Source organism: Excalfactoria chinensis, chromosome 17 (assembly GCF_039878825.1).
Source record: "Excalfactoria chinensis isolate bCotChi1 chromosome 17, bCotChi1.hap2, whole genome shotgun sequence".
NCBI classification, from domain to species: Eukaryota; Metazoa; Chordata; class Aves; order Galliformes; family Phasianidae; genus Excalfactoria; species Excalfactoria chinensis.
In genome coordinates this window covers 3,898,910-3,921,624 of record NC_092841.1, presented here as the reverse complement: position 1 = coordinate 3,921,624, position 22,715 = coordinate 3,898,910, and the positions used below count along the sequence as shown (strand labels likewise).

The 22,715-nt window shown below is 57.9% G+C and overlaps 3 protein-coding genes across 6 annotated transcripts in view; 1 reads left to right on the top strand and 2 right to left on the bottom strand.

Moving 5' to 3' along the window:
* UBE2O (ubiquitin conjugating enzyme E2 O) overlaps positions 1-4,264 on the bottom strand; it is a 47,421-nt gene extending 43,157 nt beyond the window's left edge. Inside the window, exon 1 of the mRNA XM_072351622.1 lies at positions 3,806-4,264. Within this exon, the coding sequence (XP_072207723.1) occupies positions 3,806-4,195 (390 nt within the window). The 5' untranslated portion in view covers positions 4,196-4,264. The remainder of the gene's footprint in view (positions 1-3,805) is intronic.
* A 169-nt stretch (positions 4,265-4,433) lies between these two features.
* On the top strand, positions 4,434-8,887 carry AANAT (aralkylamine N-acetyltransferase). Of its 2 annotated transcripts, XM_072351974.1 has the most exons (5): positions 4,434-4,731; positions 5,088-5,349; positions 7,384-7,668; positions 7,743-7,897; positions 7,982-8,887. In XM_072351974.1, exons 3-5 carry the CDS (start codon positions 7,512-7,514, stop codon positions 8,285-8,287), a joined length of 618 nt encoding a protein of 205 aa, XP_072208075.1. In that variant the 5' UTR covers positions 4,434-4,731; positions 5,088-5,349; positions 7,384-7,511; the 3' UTR covers positions 8,288-8,887. The 2 variants fall into 2 exon arrangements, with proteins under 2 accessions (XP_072208075.1, XP_072208076.1); XM_072351975.1 differs by lacking the exons at positions 4,434-4,731; positions 5,088-5,349 and adding an exon at positions 7,230-7,299.
* Positions 8,888-9,225: 338 nt separating this feature from the next.
* Positions 9,226-22,715, bottom strand: RHBDF2 (rhomboid 5 homolog 2). 3 transcript variants are annotated; one of them, XM_072351823.1, is made up of 19 exons: positions 22,612-22,715; positions 17,365-17,482; positions 16,273-16,418; positions 16,055-16,179; positions 15,529-15,721; positions 15,239-15,451; positions 14,571-14,699; positions 14,071-14,204; positions 13,774-13,980; positions 13,493-13,604; positions 13,207-13,281; positions 12,741-12,902; positions 12,556-12,656; positions 12,056-12,119; positions 11,825-11,919; positions 11,535-11,610; positions 11,312-11,412; positions 10,933-11,086; positions 9,226-10,470 (listed from the first exon to the last, which is right to left on the bottom strand). In XM_072351823.1, exons 3-19 carry the CDS (start codon positions 16,399-16,401, stop codon positions 10,051-10,053), a joined length of 2,490 nt encoding a protein of 829 aa, XP_072207924.1. In that variant the 5' UTR covers positions 16,402-16,418; positions 17,365-17,482; positions 22,612-22,715; the 3' UTR covers positions 9,226-10,050. The 3 variants fall into 3 exon arrangements, with proteins under 3 accessions (XP_072207924.1, XP_072207922.1, XP_072207923.1); XM_072351821.1 differs by having other exon boundaries at positions 16,055-16,418; positions 22,612-22,694; XM_072351822.1 differs by having other exon boundaries at positions 9,908-10,449; positions 16,055-16,418; positions 22,612-22,694.

The window sequence follows — 22,715 nt, the reverse complement described above, 5'->3', positions numbered from 1 at the left end:
TCAAATAAAGCAAAAAAACCAACTTGTGGGTACGTGACCTTGTGGTGAGCACTCACAGGCAGGACTGTCTGACGTGGCTCCTGTTTTATGCAGTTCCAGTAAGTCCTTTCTTCCCTCCTGTCTCTAATGGCTACGGATGTCAGGTGGTTTCAGAGCACCCCTGGGAGACTGACTGAAACATCAGATGCAAGAAGAGGGTTGGATATAGCTTCACAAGGGATACAAACCAGTGCTATTGGTTAATGTGTGTGGAATCCGAGAGCCGCACTGAGCAGCATTTACTGCTGGCTCTGGAGAAGGAGCTGCACCCACACACAGCAGAACTGCCCCTTGTCACCTGCTGGAGCCTTGAGTGTTCTGCATCACCATGCTTTAGGCAGCGGACACCTTGCCCAGGTTTAGGGACAGAAGGTTTTTAAGGCTCTCTATGCGCTCACTCTGCAGTTGCAAGGCGGTCATCAGTGAGGTCTTGTGTCTGGAGTGCTCACACTGGGCTGGTGGTGGCTGCAAAGGGACAGAGAGGTGGAAGCACAGACCTTCAGTGAATGGGAGCATCTCCTTCTCCCGTGGGACAGAGAGAAAAATCATGACTCCTAAGTTTAGGTCAAAGTAGTGACTGCACGAGAGGATTCAGACAAGCATTCATGCAAATATTGAATTTACGTGGGAATAACACCTTCAGAAAGTTCTCCTGCAACCTGATATTCATATCTCAATGTTTGAGGTCAAGAAATCACAGCAGTGGAGGCTGAGAAGGAACAGAAGGGCTGTGTGGGATGAAGCAGAGTTGAATTCAGACTCGAGGAGATAGCATCAGAACAATTGCAGCCAGTGAGCTGATCAGCCATGGGATTTGTGCCTGGGGAGCCCCAGACAGTTTGAACTGAGCAGCAAAGTGAAGCTGAACAGACTGAGAGCCATTCAAACCAAGTGGTTTGGAAGCTAAATACTCCCCAGAGACCCCATGGGGTCTCTACAGGCTGCCATGTAAACCAGAAGGTGCTGCTGGGACACAGCATCACACCTGGGTGCTGCCGCAAGCAGTTCTATCCCGAGGCAGAGCGCAAGGCAGGAATTCAGCAGCCTGCCCTGCTGAAGGCCTTCTGATAAGGTGCTGAAACACAACACCTGCACTTTCTGCTTCCCCCATCTGCAGAAGAGGCATATCTGCCTTGCACAGGCTTTGGGAAAATGAAAGGCAGGGAAGAGCAGTGAAGCTTCCAGGTGAGAGGAAGAGGGAGGAAGGTAGCCATGTTTTAAAGCACCCTACAAGACTCACTACTACCCAACTTGGTCAAGCACTTCTGCAAAGAACCCAAAGGCAGCTCAAGTGTGCAGAAGGAATATAACCTACACCTGAGCAACTCTGACATTACAATTCTGCTGGGTCCGAACCTCTGCTCGTTGATTAGAAAAAGCAGCAGGTACTCCCAGCTCTTAGCAATGCAACTTCTGAGCAACGCATCCATCCAGCACTGAGGCAGCACCACGAAGACAAGCAGGGTGGCTCTAGCAGCCAGAACTGCTCTGCAGGTTCTCTGTGTGACAGGACCTGGGTCAGACAGGACATGGCTGGCACACCTCTCTGGAAAGGGAAGTGTTTCCTTCCAGGGCTGTCTGGGTTTTACATTACTTGGCAACAATGATTTCCCTATGCTCTGAATTGGGAAAGCAGCCGAGGAAGGCAGGAAAGGAGGAGAGAGAGAAGAAATCCTGGCTCCTTTTTACTCACGTGAATGTCACGATGCTGCTAATGACTATCAGAACCAAAGGCTTGGAAAAACCCCTTGTTCAGGTGGAAGAGCCAATGGGTCTTTGTCCCAAACGTCAGCTCAAACTCAAGAGAAAGCTTCTGTTACTTCTTAACATCAGGAATGGCGTGGTGGGGTTTAAGCAGCAGCCTGCCTTCCACTTCTAACAGGAGAGAGCAAAAGCTTTCAGCTTCTAGAGGCAACAGTAACCACTATCAGCTTACCTTTCCCTAGTAGAAAAAAATAAATCCTGCCCCCAGTAGCTGAAAGAAAACACAGGAAAGCTCTCAGATCATAACCCAGTTTTGGGTACACAGAGCAGCTTTTTGGATGGCAACAAGCATCCTCTGCAACCCATGGTCCGGCTATACCAGGCCAGGTTAACATTCCTGAAGGCATCAAACAAACTCACAGCCAAAGGTACTCGAAAGTCAGAGCTGCAGCCAGAAGATGTACCTGCAGACACAGCTGAGAACAGCAGCCACAAGCCAGCAAACCTCAGGCCCAAGACAACCACGTGGTGCCCGTGGTTTGCTCCCCTCAGCCCAGGTAGGGACATCAGGCTCACCTGGTGCCATAACACAAAGGGGCCGGGTCAGCAGACAGCCAAAAGACTTCACTTACCACCACGAGATGGCAAGCCCTGTGTGTTCCCAGCAGCGTCAGGTTTGTTTTTAGTAATCCCACACTGCAGAGCAGCTTGTACACAATGCCAGGCAATTTGGTTGTTGGGCAGCTTTTCAAATGGAAAAATCAATACGGTAAGTACACCTGAATTCTTCAAGCACTTAAGAAACTTCTCCCCGGGGTCTATTACCTGAGTGCAGAGATGCCTACACCACAGCAGCAAGACCACAAAAAGGAAGAGCATCTATTTATGTAATTGCCTTCTGATCCCCCCCCAACCCAGCCCAGCTCTCCCTAATGCTGCACAGGGGCACAGCTATCCAGCCACCAAAATGAGCACTTTGCAATTCAATCCATGTTAGCTCCCCCCAACCTGGGGTGGCTTTGGATGTCAGAAAACACAGCCCACTTTGGGCCAATCTGTGCTGCTACAGCACACACAGTTTGTATCTGAAAGCTGCAGCGATCGAACCGTGATTCCTTTAGGGAAAGAAAAGGCTTTTTTTATTATTTAGCTGGAAACACACAACACAGCAATATCTCTCCCTGATGCCCGTTTTCATTTTGCTTATCTCCAACACGGTCACGTGTTTAATGACACTATCACCTAAATATAGCTCATCCTGCCACTGCTCACCATCCTACCCATCCCCGCAGGACCACCGCACACCTCCTTGCTTGGCATGTTGAGCTGCTGGGAGAAGTCAAAGCAGAGAGCCCAGCAGCCCCTGTGTGTGCCTCCTGCCTCACTCAGCACAAGGCCCGTGCCTGGCAGCCCCTTTGTGCTCCATCACAGTGCCCCTCTCTCTTTTGTCTCTGCGCTGTCGGAGCGTTGGGTAGCAGGGATGCCCCAGAAACACAGAATAGAATCAGTAAGGAGAGGAAAGATGGCTCAAATCATCCATTCCAGCTGCCTCCCCACCAGCAGCACCGCGAACCGTGTCCCTAAGCATGACATCTACTCTTTCCTTAAGCACCTCCAGGGATGGTGACTCCCCCCCCTCCCCGCACAGCCCATTCCATTGCCTCACCGCTCCTTCTGAATAGAAACCCTTCCTAACACCCAACCCGCAAACCCAGCCCTGCAGGACGGAGCCGGAGGGTCGCATTCACACAGCTGGAGGACACAGATTTACGTGCAGCTCAAACCAACGCTGGCGTAAACAAGAGCAGAGCCACACGGCTGCTGCGCTGCCAGCTCCCTATAGCTGCAGGGATGCTACAAGCATCGCTCCACACGCACACGGGATGCGGCAGCAGGCTGAACGCTGCACCCCGCCAGCCAGGCCTCTCACACAGCCCCACACTGCAGCCCCGCAGGCTTCACGCAGGGAACAAGGCCCAGCGCGGCACCTCCGTGTGCCGAGAGCCCACCCGGCAGCCCGCAGCCCCCCGGCCCAGGCCGGGCTCAACCCGCACGGCCTCACCTTGGTCTCCTTGACGTGCTGCTTGATGCCCTCCGGGTACCACTGCACCCTCACGTAGCCCCGCCGCAGCGGGCTGGCTCGGCCCTCCTCCGTGCCGCCCGCCCCGGGGCCGCCCGACTCCGAGCCCCCCGAGCTGGCGGCTCCTCCGGCTCCTCGGCCTCCTCCCCCCGGCGCCGGCGCCGTTTCCTCCTCCTCCGAATCGGAGTCTTCGCCGTGAATGAGGCGAACCAGGCCGAAACGCACCGAGCCTCGGTAACGACCCGACACCAGGTCGTGGGAGAAGAGAAGGCGCTGCGAACCGCCCGGAGGAGCCGACGGAGGTAAAGGCAGCGCGGGGACCGGGGCGGGGGCGGCGGGAGCCGGAGCCACCTCAGCGGGGAGCTCCGCCATGGCGCCGGGCTGAGCGGGAGAGCGCGCGGCCGCCGGCACGGGATGGGGGAGGGGCGGGGCGGGGCGGGCGGCGCGCATAGAACGTCAGGGGGCGGGGCTTGGCGGGACCACGCCCACTGCGCGGCGACGCTGGCGGGGCGGGCGTGGCCGCTGATTGGACACGCCCGAGGGGATGCCACGCCCATCGGGTGGGAGGGGCAGAGCGGAGGGAGGAGGGCAGGCGGGCGGGGGGTGCGTTCATTGCTCCGGGACGTCCCGGCCTTTCGCTCCGTTACATGGGCTGTAATCTCTGTCCGAGACTCCGAGCGGAGAAGCGATGCTCGGACGTTGTGTCCTCACAGCTCCACGGACGGGTTTCCAAGCACCGCTACGGCAGCGATGCTTCTCACCACCCCCCGCTGCACGTAGCGATTGAAATACAGACACGTGCCATAGGCACGGAGCGCAGACGGAACCGTCCCCGTTCAGAGCCGTTCCACGCGCTGCTCCGCACACACCGAACCCTTCAGAGCCCGTTTCTTTTCGGCCCGGTTCCGGTGCGTGGGGCGCTGCTGCCATCGCGCGGGCGCTGCCCGGCGCTGCACGGTGTGTGTGTGCGGGCCGGCAGGGAGGCACGGATGCACGGATGTACGGATGCACGGATATACGGATGTACGGATGCACGGATGTACGGATGTACGGATGTACGGATGTACGGATGTACGGATGTACGGATGTACGGATGTACGGATGTACGGATGCACGGATCCCTGCAGCGGAGGCAGAGGAAGGTGTAGGACAGGACTGGCACACAGCAGGATGCGTTGTGGCTTTCCCTGCCTGAGCCCGGCTCTCCCTGTCAGCTCAGCCCAAGCACGCAGCAATCAGCTAAATCAGCTTTATCCCTCCGCAGTCAGTCACGCCAGGGTAAAGAAATCAGCCTCAGCTGCCTGGCGGGATCCTTTGCCTGCTCGTCATCTTAAAGCTTCTCACCTCGTCTTTCATCACGGTTATAAACCCCTTAGAACTTCATCACGTGCTCCATAAATAACAACTATATAAGCGAGGCTCTGCGTGTTCCTGCAGCCCCATCCCTGCTGTCCCACGGCCACGAGGAGTCACAGGATCAGGCTGGAGAGGAGCAGCAGCACATCCCCATCCCCATCCCACAGCCGGTAAGCCCAGAGTTTCTGGGACCTGGTGATCCCCGTGGCCTTGGGGATAGCTGGTGACATGGGGGTCGCTGTGCTGTTTTGGGCTATGGGGAACTGCCCCAGAAGGGAGGGAGCTGGGACACTGAGCTTGACTTGCCTTGGATTTTGGAGGTGAGAGCATCTCTGTGGGCCGTGCAGGTGCTTTGGGCTCTGTAATGCACAAACACTAAAGGAGGGGACAATGTGACGGTGTGTAGTTGGTGTGCTAATATGTGCACCCTGACATACGGGGATGTGGAAAGGAGCCACAAGCTTAATATACCCCAGGGTATAAACAACTATAGGAACATGCAGGGAGCTGTGTTAGAGTGGGGGAGATGGGTTGATGGAGATGGGAGGGGTTTCCTCCTAACTCTGGTTATCCCTCACTGCACTCCCAGCGACCTGCAGCCATCTCAGTGTGCACGTTCCCTGCATGCCAAAGACCTTTGTGTGTGCAGGGAGCTGAGGAGCTGAGCAAAAAGCAAAAGCTTGTTTCCAGAAAAGAAACACAACTCCAGCAGCCTGCTGACTGTGTGACCTGAGCTGCCAAAAGTGCTGGAGGGGAAAAAGATTCAATGAGAAGGAGCTGAGAGCAGGCTGTACCCCACAGCACTCCTGTTGTGTTGGGGTGCTGAGAAGTTCCTATAAGCACGGGGGGTGTCTGAGCCAGCCCAGCCTGCTGCATAGCCCTGATGCAATCAGGGGGTGAGCAGATCTGACACCAAGCTGCGAATCCTACAAACATCACAGCGCCCCATTCCTGTAGTGCTGTCTTGTTTCGCTCCCATCCCATCCATGCGAGCACGAAGCACTCATTCCCAGCACCAGTCTTGCACTTACCCCTTGGCAATGAGAACTGGCACGAGGGATGCTAAATATTTCCCCTGTCCCTGATGGCCTTTGTGCCCAGAGAGCACATCCACAGCTAACCCAGTGATTCACTGAAAGGGAATCACAGCAACACCCCGTCTCACCACTTCCAGCACCCAGCTCTCAGCCTTTCCAGATGGAAAATTCCCAGCTTGCTTTGGCTCTGCCCTGTGCAAGGCTTGTGCTGGTAATGCTTTTGTTTCTATAAATCCTATTAGCTGGAGGCAAGCCTATAATTAGCAAGGAAAGCCGGCACCTCTTGAACAGTAATCAGAACTGACCTGGCTCCATGCTGGCTTTGCTGTGAATTGCTTTGAATATTGGCTGACCTGTGGCTCCCGCTTGGCTGGGAGCTGCTGCCACTATTCCTGCCCGCAGGCCAGGGGTGCTCGGGTTGCGCTTCTCTCTGGGTTTATTAACTTGGTTTGATCGGGCATGAAACATGAGGTGGATTTATGACACAGAATCTGACTCAAGCAAAGGGATCTGGCTGAGCTGTGTAGGGCGGGTGGTGATGGATGGGACAGAGCAGCAGGGACAGTCCTGGGGTATGGCTGTGGGACACATAAGGGCTCTTTGGGCAAGGCTGGGGCTAAGCCATGTCATTTTACCTCCTGAACAAGCTGGGAAAGCAAACAAACCCCCAACAGCACAAGCATGACACAGAATCACAGAACACCCTGAGATGGAAGGGATGCACAAAGATCATCAAGTGGAAGCCCAGGCCCCACACAGCACCACCCAAACCCTACATGTGAGAGCAGTATCCCAACACTCCCTGAGCTCTGGCGGTTCAATGCCTGCTGCCCTGGGAATCTGCTCCACAACCAGCACCCACTGATGCAGAACCTTTCCTTAATCCCCAACCTGATCCCCTGATGCAGCTCCGGGCTGGTCATCTCTGGTGCATACACAGCACCAATGTCACCTTTATGCCCTGGACAGGAACAAGATGCTCAGCCCCAACTCCATCCCACTGCCCAGACCCCTGGGACTGGAGGTTGGCTGCAGTTCACAGCTCGTGCTGACTCCCAGGGGTGACAGCAGGGTTTGCTGTGGGTGGGTATTTGCTGTATCTATGCACACACGTGCATATATAGCTAAAGGATGGCAGGTAGCCTAATCCCATGCATAATCAAACAGGTATTTTCAACAGCTAAGAGCTCAGGAAGAGATTGGCTGAAATTAAGCTGAAATTAAGGCTGCAGTGCCACTGCTGGGGCCCGGAGCTGACAGAGCTGCCCTAGAGAAACAGCCGGGAGCAGAGCAGGATGCCAGTGCTCAGCGCGGTGCCGTTCCTGAAGCCCACCCACCCGCAGGGTCCCCGCAGTTCCCCCGGGCGCCAGCGCCGGCACACGCTGCCCGCCAGCGAGTTCCGCTGCCTCAGCCCCGAGGATGCCGTCAGTGTGTTCGAGATCGAAAGGGAAGGTAAGGAGCTGCCCCGTCCCCATCCTACCCCAGCCCGGTGTCAGAGCCGGCAGCTCAGCGCCGTCCCCTTCCAGCCTTCATCTCCGTCTCCGGCGACTGCCCGCTGCACCTGGATGAGATCCGGCACTTCCTGACGCTGTGCCCGGAGCTCTCTCTCGGCTGGTTCGAGGAAGGTCGCCTGGTGGCCTTCATCATCGGCTCCCTCTGGGACCAGGACAGGCTCAGCCAGGTAGGAGCCGGGCCTAGGCTACGTGGAACGGAGGCTCTGTCTGCCCTGCACGGCCCCGCTAACGGCCCCGTTCCCTCCCCACAGGCAGCTCTGACCCTGCACAAGCCGCGGGGCACGGCAGTGCACATCCACGTGCTGGCCGTGCACCGCACCTTCCGGCAGCAAGGCAAGGGCTCCATCCTGATGTGGCGGTACCTGCAGTACCTGCGCTGCCTGCCCTGCGCCCGGCGCGCCGTGCTCATGTGCGAACATTTCCTCGTGCCCTTCTATGAGAAGTGCGGTTTCAAGGCTGTGGGTCCCTGCCAGGTGACGGTGGGCGCGTTGGCCTTCATTGAGATGCAGCACGAGGTGCGGGGCCACGCTTTCATGCGCAGGAACAGCGGCTGCTGAGCCCCGCAGCCCAGCTAACGCGGCAGCCTGTGAGCCCTCTCCATCCCCACCGTGGCTGCACATCTTTCCCTGCCGGCCCCAGCCGCAGCTCCTTGCTCACACACATCTGCCTTTTGGCCAAGGGATGAGCCTGGCCCCCAGCCCATCCCTGTGCCTCACTCTCCCAGGGCTGGGGAAATACCCAGCCTGCAAGCACCGAGCCTGCGCCCCCAGTTCTATAGCTGGGGCAATGAAGGGGAGCCCACAGGAGGGCTGCGCCCCCACGGGATCTGTTAGGGATGGAAAAGCCAAGAGCCTCAGCAGAGCCTTGAAAACCTTGAGCCCCCAGCCCAGGGTCCCCCTCTCCAGCACAGCCCAACACCACGCACGAAGCCAAGCCCTGCTCTGAGCAGCCCCTGCAGCCACCCCCTGCCTGCAGGCACCTTTACGGCACAAAACCCCTGGGGTGTCCCCCCACCTACAGCCACCCCAAACTGCACAGCCAGGATCCTCCCTGCAGGGCCAGTCATGCATGCAGAAATCACCTGCCCAGGAAGAGCCCCCTGCAAAAGCCTTGGTCTGTTGTGAAGCAGCAAATAAAGACGCAGTGGTTGTTTTCTACACGCCTGCCTGTCTTTGCCCCCCCAGCTCCGTGCACAGATAGGTCCAGCCAAACAGCCCAGAGCCATCCACTGCCTTTTGGGGTGGCTCAGCTTGAAGTGAAAAGGGGCAGAACAGGGCAGCTGATGGAAGGTGGGGCACGCACTTGGGGCCATGCTGCCCTGGGGCAGTGGATGGAGGCTCCGTGGATCATTTACCTTCAGCCAAGAGCACCATCCTCAAATCCCTGCCCCAAGAGGGGGTTTTAAGAGGGGAATTAGGGAGCAGAACAGGGACAGCCCTACTGACTGCTGCCAAATCCCTCCCATCAAAAGCACGGAGGGGAATCGAGGCCTCGTGGAGCTCATTAAATACAGGTAGAAATTTATTCAGGGTGAAAAAAAATTCCACAGCTTTCTTAAAAAATAATAATAATAATAAAAGTATCAAAAAGAGACAAGTGAGGTGAGGCGCCAATCTTTGGCTGGAGCAGCACTGCAGGAGCAAGGAATGGGGCTGCAGCCGGCCTGCGGCAAAGAAAGGGGGGGGGATATATGGGGTTGAGACACCTAGACTAGATGCTTGTTTTGATGGGGGACTCGTGCTGCTCCTGTTAACAGCGCTGTCACCCACAGCACTGGATGAGCCACCTGGTTACACCCTGAAGGACAAGAGGTGACAGTGGGGGAGCACCCAGCAAGGAGCCCAGCTTTGCTCCTGAGTCCTTTGGGGAGCAAACAGGGGGCTGACAAATACCTTCAATCTTCAGCTCTGAGAGCGTCAGAACTGCAAAAAAAAAAAGAAAAAACCCAAAACAAAACCCAACTCCAAAAGTCCAACAGTGGGGAAACCACCAGGGTCCCCAAACAGCCCATTCAGGAAAACACCCCCAGCCCTCCCAGAATTAAAAACCCCAGGGCTGAGATGTACTGGAGGAGCCCATCCCCACTGGGGCAGGTTGGAGAAAGGGATGAACCAGAGTGCAGCCTCAGAGCCCCCGTCAGCCCAGAGGTGATGGACACGGCCAGGAGCTGTAGGTACAAAAGTGCCCCATGCAAAAAGGGCATTATGTTCACAGTAGGATTGGCACCGTGGGGTCCGGCTGCTGCCTCACCCCATAAGATGTCCTGGGCTTATAGCAGGGCCTGGGCAGGCCAGCCTCAGCCTTGCAGCCCCTCTATGGGTCAATGCAGGACCTGCTCCAGCTCGTACTTCTCACAGAACTTGCTGGTGAAGGGCAGGCAGGTGAGGTACTCGATCCAGCGCCAGTTGATGGGGTAGACATAGAGCCAGATGAACAGAGAGGTGAAGAGGCCCAGGAAGACCAGCAGGGACACGATGATCATGGCTCGCTTGCGGTACTTGTCCATCGTGCCGAAGGTGATGTAGGGCAGGAAGGCAAAGGAGAGCAGGAGGCCGCTGAGGAAGCCAAAGAGGTGGGCAATGTTGTCGATCCAGGGCAGGAGGCCGCAGATGAAGAGGAAGAGGACGATGCCAGAGAGGTTGAGCAAAGCTTTCCATGGCTTCTCCAGCGCCTGCCAGCTCTGGAAGAGCTCCACAAAGAGACAGGCCAGCAAACCGAACTGTGACCCGGCGGGGCCCACCTGCAAGAGGTCAGAGCCCACTTACATCACCCAGCTGTGTGCCCACATCCCCAGGGTCTCCCCTCACAGAACACATTTGCCACGGGCAGTGCTGGTGCTGTTTTGGCAGAGCCAGGCATAGGGTGCCTCCCACACCCATCACACACAGCAGGGGGGGATTAGGGAGCTTGGTGTGATCCCCTCTAAAGCCTGCCAGCTCTGCTGCCAGCAGATTAGCCATCTGCCAGCCTGCACACACCAACACGTGGGGCACACTGCGACGTGAGCCTCGCACGTGGGGCACAGACCCCCCCCATCCCTCCCCATGCATGCAAAACCTGCTGAGAGGTGAGATCTCTGTGCTGGGCCCTGCAGCCCCTTCCCCACGAAGCTAAGGGCAGCAATGCTCCATGCACCCAGAGCTCATTGAGGGGGGAGCAAAGATATGGGGAGAGCCCCCCCAGCTCCACAAGCTGCCCTCACCTCCGCCCGGTACGGCAGGAAGATGGCACTGGCCAGATTGCCTGTGATGCCACTGAGGATGAAGATGATGGAGATGCGGTGCCAGCCCGCCAGCTTCTCCAGGTCCCGCAGCACCGTCATCTGGAAGGTCACCGACACCAGGCAGTGGATGATGCTGGAGGTGGAGGATCATTGTTAGACCCCTGCCCTACCACAGCCCCTGCCCAGTGCTCCCACCCACAAGATAGCTCACAAGTTGTCCCCCACTGATGCCGTGCATTGCTGTAGTTTGGGAGCGCTCCCCCATCTCCCCTCCCAGCCCATCAGGGACCACAGACAGGCTGTCCCAAAGGATGCCACCATCCCAAGCCACTCCCGGTGCCCGCAGCCTGCTGCTCACCCTGCATGCAGGAACAGGGACAGCCACAGGCGGTAGATCTGGTCGGGGACCTCAGGGTTAAGGAAGGGCAGGAGGCCACAGACTTCATCCAGGCAGTGCACCTAGCAAGGGAGACGTGGGTGGGAGGTGATGAGGAGGCAGCCCATCCTGCCAGTGCCAGCACAGTGATGCCCAGCCAGACTGCTCACCCCAAGCCCCCTGTGTTCCCCCCGCAGCCCCTCACCTGTGAGCAGAGCGTTGCCTCCTCGTGGAAGTAGCCATGCATGAACTCGCAGTACTCCCGCGTTGTGATCTCACAGCTGGGCAGAGGGCAGGCAGTGGGCTCACCTGGGGCAGGGTGCACTCCCTGCTCCAAGCACCCCCAGCAGCAGCCCTGCTGTTACTGCATATCCCACCCTCACCCCCAGAGTCTCCTTCTATCCTTGGTACAACTCAGGACATCAATGGGGGGCACCAAGGTGCAGGGAACACTGCACAACCTGCTGGGCTTGGTGCCTGCTGGCTGTACCTCACCTGCCCTTGGTGCCGATGCAGCAGGGCCTGCCCTTGATCTGGCAGTCCATGTGAGGGAGGCCTGTGTGGTTGGTTTTAGTCTCGTAGGTGCAGATCTATGAGAAGGGAAAGGAACTGCAGTGCAAGGGCTGCTAAGAGCCTCCTACAGCCCCCACACCACGCTTGAGGCTGTTCACCTCCTGTAGGGGCTGTGTTGGTGTGGATGGTGGGCACCTCACTAAAGGCTCTTACCGGCCACCTGGTGATGTCGTCTGGCCACACATGGGGAGGGTTTGAGGCTGGCTCTTCACATGTCCTGGTGACAGGAGGAGGATGTGGAGGTCACTGAGTCTCCCCTTGCACAACCCTGCCACCAGCCTGAGGCCAGGCAAAAGAAAGGGGACCTGCAGCCATCCCCCTTAAAGTTTCTAGACTCAGAGATGCTCAATATCCTACAGTGAAACGCACTGCAGCCAGATCAGCCATTAGGTAACTCCACTGAGCGTCCCCTTAAAATGCCACGTGTCCCTGCTTAGCTCAGGGATGGGGGCAGGCAGGGCCGAGCTCAGGACAGCAATGCTCCTCGGGCAGCTTTCTGTCTCACCCACCACACTTAGAACAGACTTCACCTCCATTTCCCCACCAATTCTCTCTTCCTCATCACTGCCCCACAGCACGGAAGAGCCACCAACCCCTCAGAGGCAAATCAACTCCAGGCATTCAAGCTGCAAACCCAGCCCCACACAACCCACCTGGGGTCCTGGTGACACACAGCCCCTGACGTGCGCTTCTCACCGGAGCCCATGGTCGGCGTGTTGTTGTTGGGCCACTTGATGAACGTCGCCAGCGTCTCCTGCAGGGATGGAGATGCTCAGAGTGTGGCTATGTGGGCACTGCTCTGCCCCACGTGCATTCCGTGCCCCAGCCGTGCCCTCACCGAGCAGTCCTGTGGCAGTGTTTGGATACAGCCTGATTTGTCATTCTGGACACAGCAGCCCGAGTTACGCTCCCGGTCCCGCTCACGCTGGATGAGTCGCTCCACCTGGCGATCCTTCCGGATGCAGGGTGAGAATTTGGCTCCCAGGTGAATCAGGTCGATCTGGAAGGAAGGGATGCTCTGAGGGCTGCATCCCATCCCCACCTCCCTTCCCAACTGCTGTCCTGCTGATGAGATCCCACCCAAACGAATGGAGGGTGGGCAGAGGACAGGCTGTCTTCCAAGCATCCCACGGTGATGCTTTGGTTCTGGGGAGTGCTGCAGAGCCCTGGGAGCAGGCAGGAGGAGCTCACAGACAGAGAACCAAGGAGCAGAGCAGCAGGTTGGGACTAGGATTATTACCATGTAGCCAGGGGAGAGAAGGGAGCACCCTGAGAGCCCCACCTCGGGCTGGGGAATCACTTACTGAGCTGGGTCCGATCCAGAAGTTCTCCTGCTGGATGTACTTGACACTTTCATACACACCTTTGTTCCTCAGCACCTGCAGAATGAAACCAGGCTCACACAGATGGAGGGCACAGCCCCATAGTGCCACGTCCCTTCCAACCACCTGCACAGGCTGAGCCCTTTTGTCCACAAGGGGCTGCATCCCTCACCCCAACAGGATTACCCCCACTATGTACTTGAGGGACGGCATTCAGGAGCCAGGCACCCAGGAGGGGACAGCCCCAGCTGGTAGCTCTTAAACTTACTAACTCTGTCGTCACATGCTGGGTGAAGCCAATGGGAGCGATGCCATACGTGCCAATGACCAACAAGGTGATGAGGATGTGGACAAAGGTGATCCAGTAGGTGAAATAAGGCCTGGGGGAGCAAAGGGAACATGGTCACAGCTTCCTGTTGGCACAAGGATGCTGAAGTAACCTGGGGAGAGCCCAGAGCCCAACTCTGATGGGGACATAAATCCAAATTGCACCTGGGGGAGCCCCAAGGAGCGGGGCTGACCCTGGTGGGCTGCAAGCTGTGCCCTCACCGGTGGCTGTCGGTGATCTCCAGCTGTGACTGCACGATGCTGCTGAGGCTGCGGCGGTACGTCCTGTTCAGACACTGCCCCACCACCCCCAGCCCATAGTAACGTTTCTTGCGGTCGAAGGCGAAGTGTTTCACTTTGGAAGCGATGCGTCTGCCCCTCTGCGGGGCTGGGCCAGCTGAGGCAGCAGCAAGACGGGCACCCTCACGTCTGCAGGGAGAGAAACCCATCAGCAAGGTAACAGCCCCGTGGGCAGCCCCACTCAGCCTGAGACACCCTGAAATAGGGGCTGGCACTCACAGTGCAATCTGCTCCACCTCTGGGGATGCCCTGACATCCTCCCCCACTGAGTGCATGCGTAAATACGTGGCTGAGAGCGGTGGGGACTCGAAGACGTCATCCGGCATGGAATACATCTCGTCGTGTGTGTCCATCTGGAAGGAGCATGGAAGGGAGGGGGACCACAGCGTCATCCCAGTGACCACATGTTACACCCACACGAAGTGCCCATGATCACATCACCAGCAATCAACACTGAGTCCCTGCAGCGCAGGGCACAACACCCGCTGATGACCTCGCTCTTGGGGCAGGGCTAAAGCACAGACAACAAGGGCCATTGGCACATGCAGCTCCAAACCCCATTTGAGTAAGAGACCAACCCTGAGCCATGCTAAGAGCAAAGGGGGTGGGACAAACAGGGCTGCCCAGTGAGCCACCATCCCAGTCAGAACGCTGCTCAGCCCCACATGGGGCACTGGGACCCCCCCCAGCTCCAGCTGTTGGCGTGGAACAGCGCTTGCCTTACTGAAGAAGGAGGAGTCCAGTGTGTCAGCAGTATCCATCACGTCCTCATCCATGAAGCTGGGGTACATGAAGCTCCTCTTGGTGCTCCTCTGCTTCTCAGCCAGAGGCTCCAAGACAGAGCGGCCCTATGACAGGGGAAGCAAATGAGGGTAAGGAACACAAAGCCTCAGTGCTGCAGAAAGTGGGGGGGCTTTGTCATAGCCTCCCCCAAAGCCCAGCAAGTGGTGGCAAACATTAAGTGCCAACCATGGCCCTGTGCAGAGGTTACACAGCTGCCTGTTGCTCCCGAGAGCCATCAGTGTTGGGCCACGGCCGTGATAGGTGGCACAGTTCTAAATCCCCTTTTTGGTCTCTGCACACAGACCCATTTGCACGGCTTGCAGAGGACTCCCCAGGTGACAGAAAGCACCAGAGAAACTTCCCCTGCAGCAAAAGGTTGTTGGTTTGACACAAAGGCTGCTATTTTCGAGGGATGGCGTGCAAGACAGTTCCACTTTCTGGTCCAGTTTCCACCAAAACTTCTCTTTTTCAGGTTAAAACCCACCACCTCCCCATCCCAACACGCAGCAGAGTCCAACAACGGTCTACGCGCAAAGCAAAAAGCCAAGAAACAAAGACAGCAGAGAAGTGAATCAGGAGGACGATCCCTTTCCCCAGCACTCACACGGAGCAGCGCGGCGGCCGCCCTGAAGCTCATGTGTGCCACAGACAGCCTCTTGCGGCGCGGCAGGCGGCCATAGCCAGAGCGGGCACTGCCCAGGGATGCCAACGATGCAACGCCAGGGGTGTGTGGGGGCAGGACGTGGTGGGGCGTATGGGGACGGTCGGTTTCATCGGGGTGGCGGAAGGGACGGCCCCTGGCCAGCGGGTCCACGATCTGGAAGAGAGAGAGGTGAGTTGGTGATGGTTATGGGGACGGGTTAATGGGCCCCGTCCCCGTGCCCTGAGCTGTACCTTGGGCATCTTGGCTGGTTTGGGTGACTCGGTGCCTTGGAAGGAAGGCACCTCCTGGCTGGGCAGCTCCATGTCGCGGTAGGCAGCCTTCAGTTTGCCGTACCTCATGCTGCAGTGCTGCAAGCTCCGGCGCTGCCAGTGCTGCCGCTTCCCCTCCCAGTCGCCGCTGACACCAAACCATTCTGCTGTGCTCCTGGGTGTGCAATGCGATGGATGCACTCTGTCAGCCCCCCAGTGCCACCGTCCCACTCTGCCCTCCAACTGCAGATTGGAGCTCAGTGGCTCAGCTTGGTTCTAAGCTGACAGATCCATGGGATGGGGCAGGTGGGACACTGCTCCACTAAGCCTACTGAGATACCCTACTACAGGATGCACACACCTCGAGGCATTCGCTCCTACAGCACCAAGACATTTCCCAACCAATTCTACTACGGGCTCATCCAACAGCTGAGCCACAAGGCTCCTCTGAGGCTTTCCCTTGGGCTGGTACCCACATCCCTGCCATGGACACCCCCCAAGCCCTCACTTGCGGATGCTCTGGGACAGAGATGTCTGTCTGCGGAAGGCCGGCCGCCGTTCTGAGCTGTCACATCCTTTGGAGCGTGGCTCCTGCAGGCTCTTGCTCTTCCGATAGATGGGCACCTTAGAGGGCTGGGAGGCAGAACACGAGGTTACAGAGCACAGCGGGTAACAATGGGCACACCAAACCCTATGGAGGATGGAGAGATGCCCCCCTGAACTCACCTCCTTGCGGGTGCCATCATCCTCCGCCTCCCGGGATGGGGGGATCACAATGGAGAGGTTGGGGGGCTTCTTGCTCTGCAGGCGGCTGCTGCTGGCGCGGCTGCTCCCATTCTTGTTGCTGGATGCCATCTTGAGTAAGGAGTAGGCTGGGGGAGGAGCAGGGAGTGAGTAGGGGGGAGGCAGCCACAGCCCTATTGCTGCATCCCTTCTTCCTGTTCTCTGCAGGGTGAGTGCATTGGTGTGGAAATGGCAGCAGGAGCATTAATGTTAATGGGGCTCTGCCTGAGGAGAACCCCAGAGGGAAGAGAAATGCTGCAAGCACTGGGAGGGATGTGCTTCACTCTCCTCCAATGGCTTACAGTTACCTGGGAGCCCCCAAAGGGCAGCGCTGAGGCATCCCAGACAAGGGGACAGCCCCAAGGCTGCATCCTCAGCACCTCTTGGCCACTGCATCAGCACAGTGTCCATAGGACCAGGCACGCAAAATGTTCCCTCATGCACACACTGGGCTCTGGGCCAGCAGGACAAGGCAGAGCACACCAAAATCCTCCCAGCGCACAGAGCGGAACAGCCAGGAGTTAAATCTTCAGGCAACCCCTTCCTGAGAGTCCCCCCGCTGCCCTGTGACACCACACAGAGCCTCATGAGTCAGCAGGGAGAGGTAATTCCATCTGAGCACGAGGGAGCAGTCCTAAATCCTATTAGGGACTGAGGGGGCTCCTGCTGGGATGGATGCTCAGCCCTCTGGCCTCTCCCCATCCATGTGCCAGCACTTAGGAGCTTGGCATCCCATGGGATGAACTCCCTGGGGACATTGGCACTAGAGGGCAGCCACAACCCAGCACAGCCCAGTGCTGCAGCCCAAACATGCAGGGCTTAATCACAACACTGCTGACCCATAGTGAAGGACAGAGAGCTTAGAGGGCTCCCTTTCCCCACTTAACCCCAATCCCCAGCAGCTTTGATGGGGCTGCAGAGGGTCATCGATGGAGGGGATCTGGATGGGAAGAAGAGAGGCACCACTGCCACAAATGTGATTAGAACCAGATGTTTGAAGCCCCCCATCTCTGAGCCTATCTAGGATGTCCCTACCTCATAAGAGTGGCAGGGATCCCGCGCAGTGCTTCTCAACAGGCTCCTTCTTCCTTCTCCTGTCCTTCATGCAGGGGAGCCCCAGGGCATGGCCAAGGTTCTCTTGCTCTGCCTGGTGCTGCAAGAGAAAGGCAGGGATGAGAGATCAGGTTTGGCCTGCAGAAACCTTCCCAAGAAAAGCTTTGGGGACAGAGCTGTGAAAGGGAGCAGAAGCATCAGGGTAAGGGTAGAGCCATCCAAAAACATCAGGGCAGGATGCTGGGACAAAGCCACAAAGCCACAGCACTGCATGGCCCCGGGCAGCCACAGGACATGGGAGACCATGCTGTGGTCATTGGCATAGGGTGAGGGAAAGCCACTGCACCTGGCGCCTTGGCTGAGACAACACAGGGCTGAAGGGGAATTTTTTCACCCAAAGCTCTCAACAGAGTGAGAAAAGAGCAGGAAAGAAACACAAGTGCTGTGCAGAAGTATTTGATGACTACTGAGCTGGGAAGGCGCCAGCCAGGCGGTCCGGCCCCAGCAAGTGAAACTTTCCATCTCACAGGGGAACTGCAGATGCTGTTTGTTTTCCTCCCAGGGCAGCCAGCAATGAGGTGCCAGCTGCAGGCAGGGCTGGCTCCAGGGAGCCCGAGGAGGTGGTGGGGGCAGGAACAAGCTGGGCATGGGGACACACAGCTGTGGACACTGCTATGGCCACCAGCATCCTGAGTGCTGCCCCTGCTATGGATGCACCCAGCACAGCGAGCAGCACGCAGGGGAACCTGAAGGAGAACTTGGAGCCAATGCTGCCGTTTGGTGATGCAGAAGGAGCGGTGCTGTTTGTGCCCTTGATCCCATCCCTCATTGCTCCATCAGACTCCCACACAGCTCCAGGTGAGAACCTTCATGCTTTCCGTGGAAGCACGTTTGCAATGCATCCAAGCACCCGAGTGCCCTCCCACGCAGCGTGGGCACAGCAGTTGGGCAGCTGTACCCCATCAGGCACCTGCGGGCCCAGTCATGTGGCCAGAGCACTTTTCACGGCTCCTTGAATTAATGCAATGCTTGGCATCCAGAGAGCAGGAGGATGGGAGCAGCCCCTGCCAGCTAAGTCCCCTGGGTTAGCCAGACACAGGGCTGGGCAGCATCCATCCCATGAGGTGTGGGAAGTTTCACCCCACGCCAGCAAAAAGCCTCTGGGATGGGGCTGGGAATGCATTTATCTGTTCCCCTACGTGCTTGGCACTGGCATGAAGCCCTTCAAGCGCTGGCACAGCTCTCACTCAATGTGCTCAGCGTGAGAAAAGGCAGCCTGAGCCCAAAGCAAGCTGCAAGAAGCTGCAGCCACAGCCAGCACAGCCCTTCGCCCTCCAAAGCACAGCACAGAGGGGTTTGTCAGCGCTGCAGGGCCCAGTCTTGCTCAGCCCAGAGTCCCCATGGGGGCCAGGCAGGAGGATTTTGCCTTCACCCAGGCAAGGGCTGGGGCTCTGGGCTGATCCATGAGATGCTGACCCAAGGAAACACACCCAGGGAGGAAAGTGGTGGAGAAAGTGACGCAGCTCACACATGGTATCAGGGCAGGGCGATGCCAGGATGCTCTGTGTAAGGAACCAGAGCAAAGGGACCGGCAGCAGTATCGTGCACCAACCCACAGAGCCCCTATATGAGACACTGCAGACACCCCTCTGCAAAGAGCCATTCCATTAGCAGAGCAGCACACCACCAGCACGCCCATAAATGATTCAGGAGCACACTGAAGCTGCCCATCAGCACTGGAGCCTTGCTGCTCTTGGTTGTGCTGCAATATAGAGCTGCCTTTGCCTTGCCAAGCAAACCTCTTCAACCTACCCAGCACCTCCACGGGCTCTCCCAAGCATGACCGCCCAAAGCTAAAACCTCACCGGGAGCAGCTGGGCCAGGCAGGAGCCTGACAGGTTCCCTGGGCGCACAATTGGGAAATGCTCCTTACTTTCCTTCTGCCTATTCCCACAGCAAGCAGGACGTTGGGCAACCGCCGCGTGGTTTGTTCATCCCGGATGAGTTTCAGGCACTCGGCACACCCTGGAAGGAAGCAAAACCACGCGGCCGAGATAGAGGCAGCCAACCCACGGGGTGTGCTGGTGGTTGTGATAACGCTGAGCCAGGCTTTCCTCCTCCCCTCCCACCTGCACATGGCTCGGGCATTGGGCTAAGGAGGTGAGGACAGGCGGGTGCCTGCAGCATTGCCGTGCATTGGAGCACTTCCCCATGGCACATCCCTACAAGAGCACTGCCCCCCCCCTATCAGGACCATTTTCTCCCCACAGCAATGCTTCCAGGAGCCGTGTTCCTCTGGGTTTCCTGAACCACTATCTGCACGGAAAGGGAAGGTCTCACCCACAATAGCTGGATGGGGATTTTCCCAGCCCATTTCCCAAGGCATGTGCACGTTCATTCCCAGCACGTCCCCCTCTGCCCAATGGGTTGATACCCAAACACCCCCCACCCCATTGCTTTGCTCTTTGTGAGCCCAGCTGTAGCTCCACATCCTCCCTGTGCATGCATCCCAGCACCACGTGCAGCACAGATTGCCCAAGCTGCTGGGCTTCATTAACTCAGCTTGAGCTGCACAGTCCCTGAGAGCTTCCCCAGTTCCTGGTTGGGCTCTGGGTCCCCCCATGCAGGGTATGGCTCTGACACCACGGGCTGTCCCCCGCTTTGCTCTCGCTTCCCTGTCTGATGCAAAAGTCTTTGTGTGAGAGGGCAACAGGCAGCCGTTCCTTCCCCCACATCTGCAAAACGCTGCTGCTTTGAGAGCTGCTCTTGGAAAGAGCACACAGGCAGGATCTGCAATCGCCCTCAGTGCTCTGCTCCTGGGAGAAACATCCTGGGGGGGTCCCTGTGTTCACTGGGGGTTTCCCCCTGAGCTCAGAGCATCACTATGGGATGCGTAGGAGGAGGTAATGCTCAGCCCTGTGCAGAAACTCCACTCACCCCATGCATGAGATGCCTGTGGGCGTTTAGTGCAGCCCTCACCACGGACAAACAATGAGGAGAACCACTTGGCCCCAGGCTCATATCTCCTGCAGCAGAATGCTTATCTGCACGCAGCCACCCCCAGGCTTGTGTCACTGTCCCACCACTGCACGCACACCCACCCCTCCTCCAAAGCATCAGCCAGTTCTGCAGCCTCATCATCTCTCCCAAATTCCACCCAGGAAGGTTTAATCCACTCCTTCCCAATGCAAGACCTGCATTCCCCATGGGAAAGCCCAGCTGGGAGAGGTCCACCCTGTCCCACACATCCCATCCAATGCAGCACAAGCGGAGTACACAGCACCCAAACACAGCAACACCACACAACGCTGTGCTCCCACCCCAGCCCCACTCCCTGCATGGTTGTGAGCTGCCAAGCCCTCCCCAGGCCCAGCACTCCTGCACATCACAGCTGTATGCCATGAGCCATTGCCTTCCTCCTCCTCAAGCTGGTGTGGTCCCAGCACTCACTCACCCATCTCTCTCTCCCCAGGGAGGCTTTGCCATTCATTCCCCTCTCCCAGCTGGCGCACAGGCTGCATCCACAGGGCCCCCACCCACAGCACACTCACTCCCAGCCCTCCCCTCAGCTCCAGCATTCCCACAGCCAGTGAATTACAGGGATAACCCAGCCAAATCCCCAGCACAAGCTGCCGCATGACGCACGGCGGCACCTCGGAGCTGGGCAGCATGAATGCACACCGCATGGACACAGCCCTGCTCCGAGCTGCTCCATCTATGGGCAAACCCACAGCTCCCAGCCGACCTGCTGTCCCTTGGCACACAGTGCAGCCCCCGGGTTGGGGTCACGGATGGTGCTGAGCATCTCTGCATGGCTCACCCCACATCAATGCAGCACATGGCTTTGCACCCACGCGGATGTGGCGTTTCACAGGTGGAGAAACACGAGGCGATGTGTTAAAAACGAGCTGCCCGCTCAACACATGTGGAAATCTCTGAGCAAAATGAGGGCAGTGAGGGGTGGGCAGGCAGCAGGGAGGTGTTGGGTCCCCCCCACACCAAGGCTGAGCCCTGCTGCAGTGCAATCATGTGAGAAACTGAATCACAGGATGGATTGGGTTGGAAGGGACCTCGAGCATCATCAAGCTCCAACCTCCCTGCTGCATGCAGGGCCACCAGCCTCCTTATGTAGCCCAGGCTGCCCAGGGCTCCATCCAATGTGGCCTTGAACATCTCCAAAGATGGGACACCTGCTCCAGCACCTCACCACTCCCATAGTAAAGAACTTCCCCCGATATCCCTCCTTCAACTTAAAACCATTCCCCCTTGTCCTGCCATGATCTGGCCTTTCAAAGAGTTGGATCCCCTCCTGTTTATAGGCTCCCTTTAGGTACTGGAAGGACCCAGGGTGAGAAAGGCAAGGCTGTATATGATACTTGCAAGATAAAGCTCAGCTCTCAGCACTACTCAAAGGCCGGGGAAAAGATTACGACCCCAAACACCAGAAGGTCCACAACGACCCTAAATCCTGGCTGTTCACACTGCTTTGCAGGACATCCCCAGGCCCCAACAACCATTAGATAAAAGCTTTTCCAACAGCTACTTGTCACCATCCCACACCGGGCTGTATGGATAGAAGTAATGAGGTCTCAGCTTCCAATAACTCACTGGCGTTGTGTGAACCCCCTGCAGCACAAAGCCCACCCCCCCAGGGAACACAAAGAACGGGGCTGCGGGGACATCCATCCCACTGCAGGTGGGGTCGGGTCCAGCTTTGTTTGAACGGGAGAGGTTGGGAGGGTTTGGGCTGACCCAAAAAAGGACCCCCCCAAAAAAGGACCCCAAAAGACCCCAAAGCGAGGTTGTAAAGTTACAGAGGACCCCAAAAGATCCGCCCTCCCCCCCCAGGCCCAGCGGGAACCCCCGGCGGTGCCCGAGCGGCCGCGGGACGGTGACGCTGCGGGGCCGGGACTTCCTCCTCCCGTTGGGAGCGGAGGCCATAAAGCTCCGTCTGAGATCCCCCGAGCAAAGCCGGTCCCGGAGCGGGGTTAGAACGGCGGGGGGTGCGCAGCGGGCGGCGCTACGGGGAACTTCGGGACCCTCCGACGGGAGAGCGGCGGGATCGTTCGGCGGAGCGAGGGAGGGAAGGAAGGCGGGAGGGAAGGAAGGCGGCCGGGAACAAAGCGGGAAGGGGGGACAAAATAATGCAGGACAACAACAACAGCAGCAGCAGCAGCAGCAGCAGCAGCAGCAAACAGCCCCCACCCGGCCCGGTAACAACGTGCTCACCTCGCTGTACTCACGCCCCGCTCCCACCGCAGCTCCTCGGCGCCGCCGCCTCCACCTGGGCCGGAGCTTTCCGAGGGGGCGGGGCTTATGCGAGCGGGCGGGGC

Bases quoted from the DNA above. Each gene is read 5' to 3' on its own strand.
- RHBDF2 (XM_072351821.1), bottom strand. From the start codon at position 16,401: ATGGCATCCAGCAACAAGAATGGGAGCAGCCGCGCCAGCAGCAGCCGC. The intron at 12,903-13,206 runs GTAAGTGATTCC...CCTTCCTTCCAG, and splicing joins TCTGGATCGGACCCAGCTCA to ATCGACCTGATTCACCTGGG. The intron at 11,611-11,824 runs GTGAGGTACAGC...CCCTCTGCCCAG, and splicing joins TGCATCGGCACCAAGGGCAG to CTGTGAGATCACAACGCGGG.
- AANAT (XM_072351974.1), top strand. From the start codon at position 7,512: ATGCCAGTGCTCAGCGCGGTGCCGTTCCTGAAGCCCACCCACCCGCAG. The intron at 7,669-7,742 runs GTAAGGAGCTGC...GTCCCCTTCCAG, and splicing joins GTTCGAGATCGAAAGGGAAG to CCTTCATCTCCGTCTCCGGC. The intron at 7,898-7,981 runs GTAGGAGCCGGG...CCCTCCCCACAG, and splicing joins ACCAGGACAGGCTCAGCCAG to GCAGCTCTGACCCTGCACAA.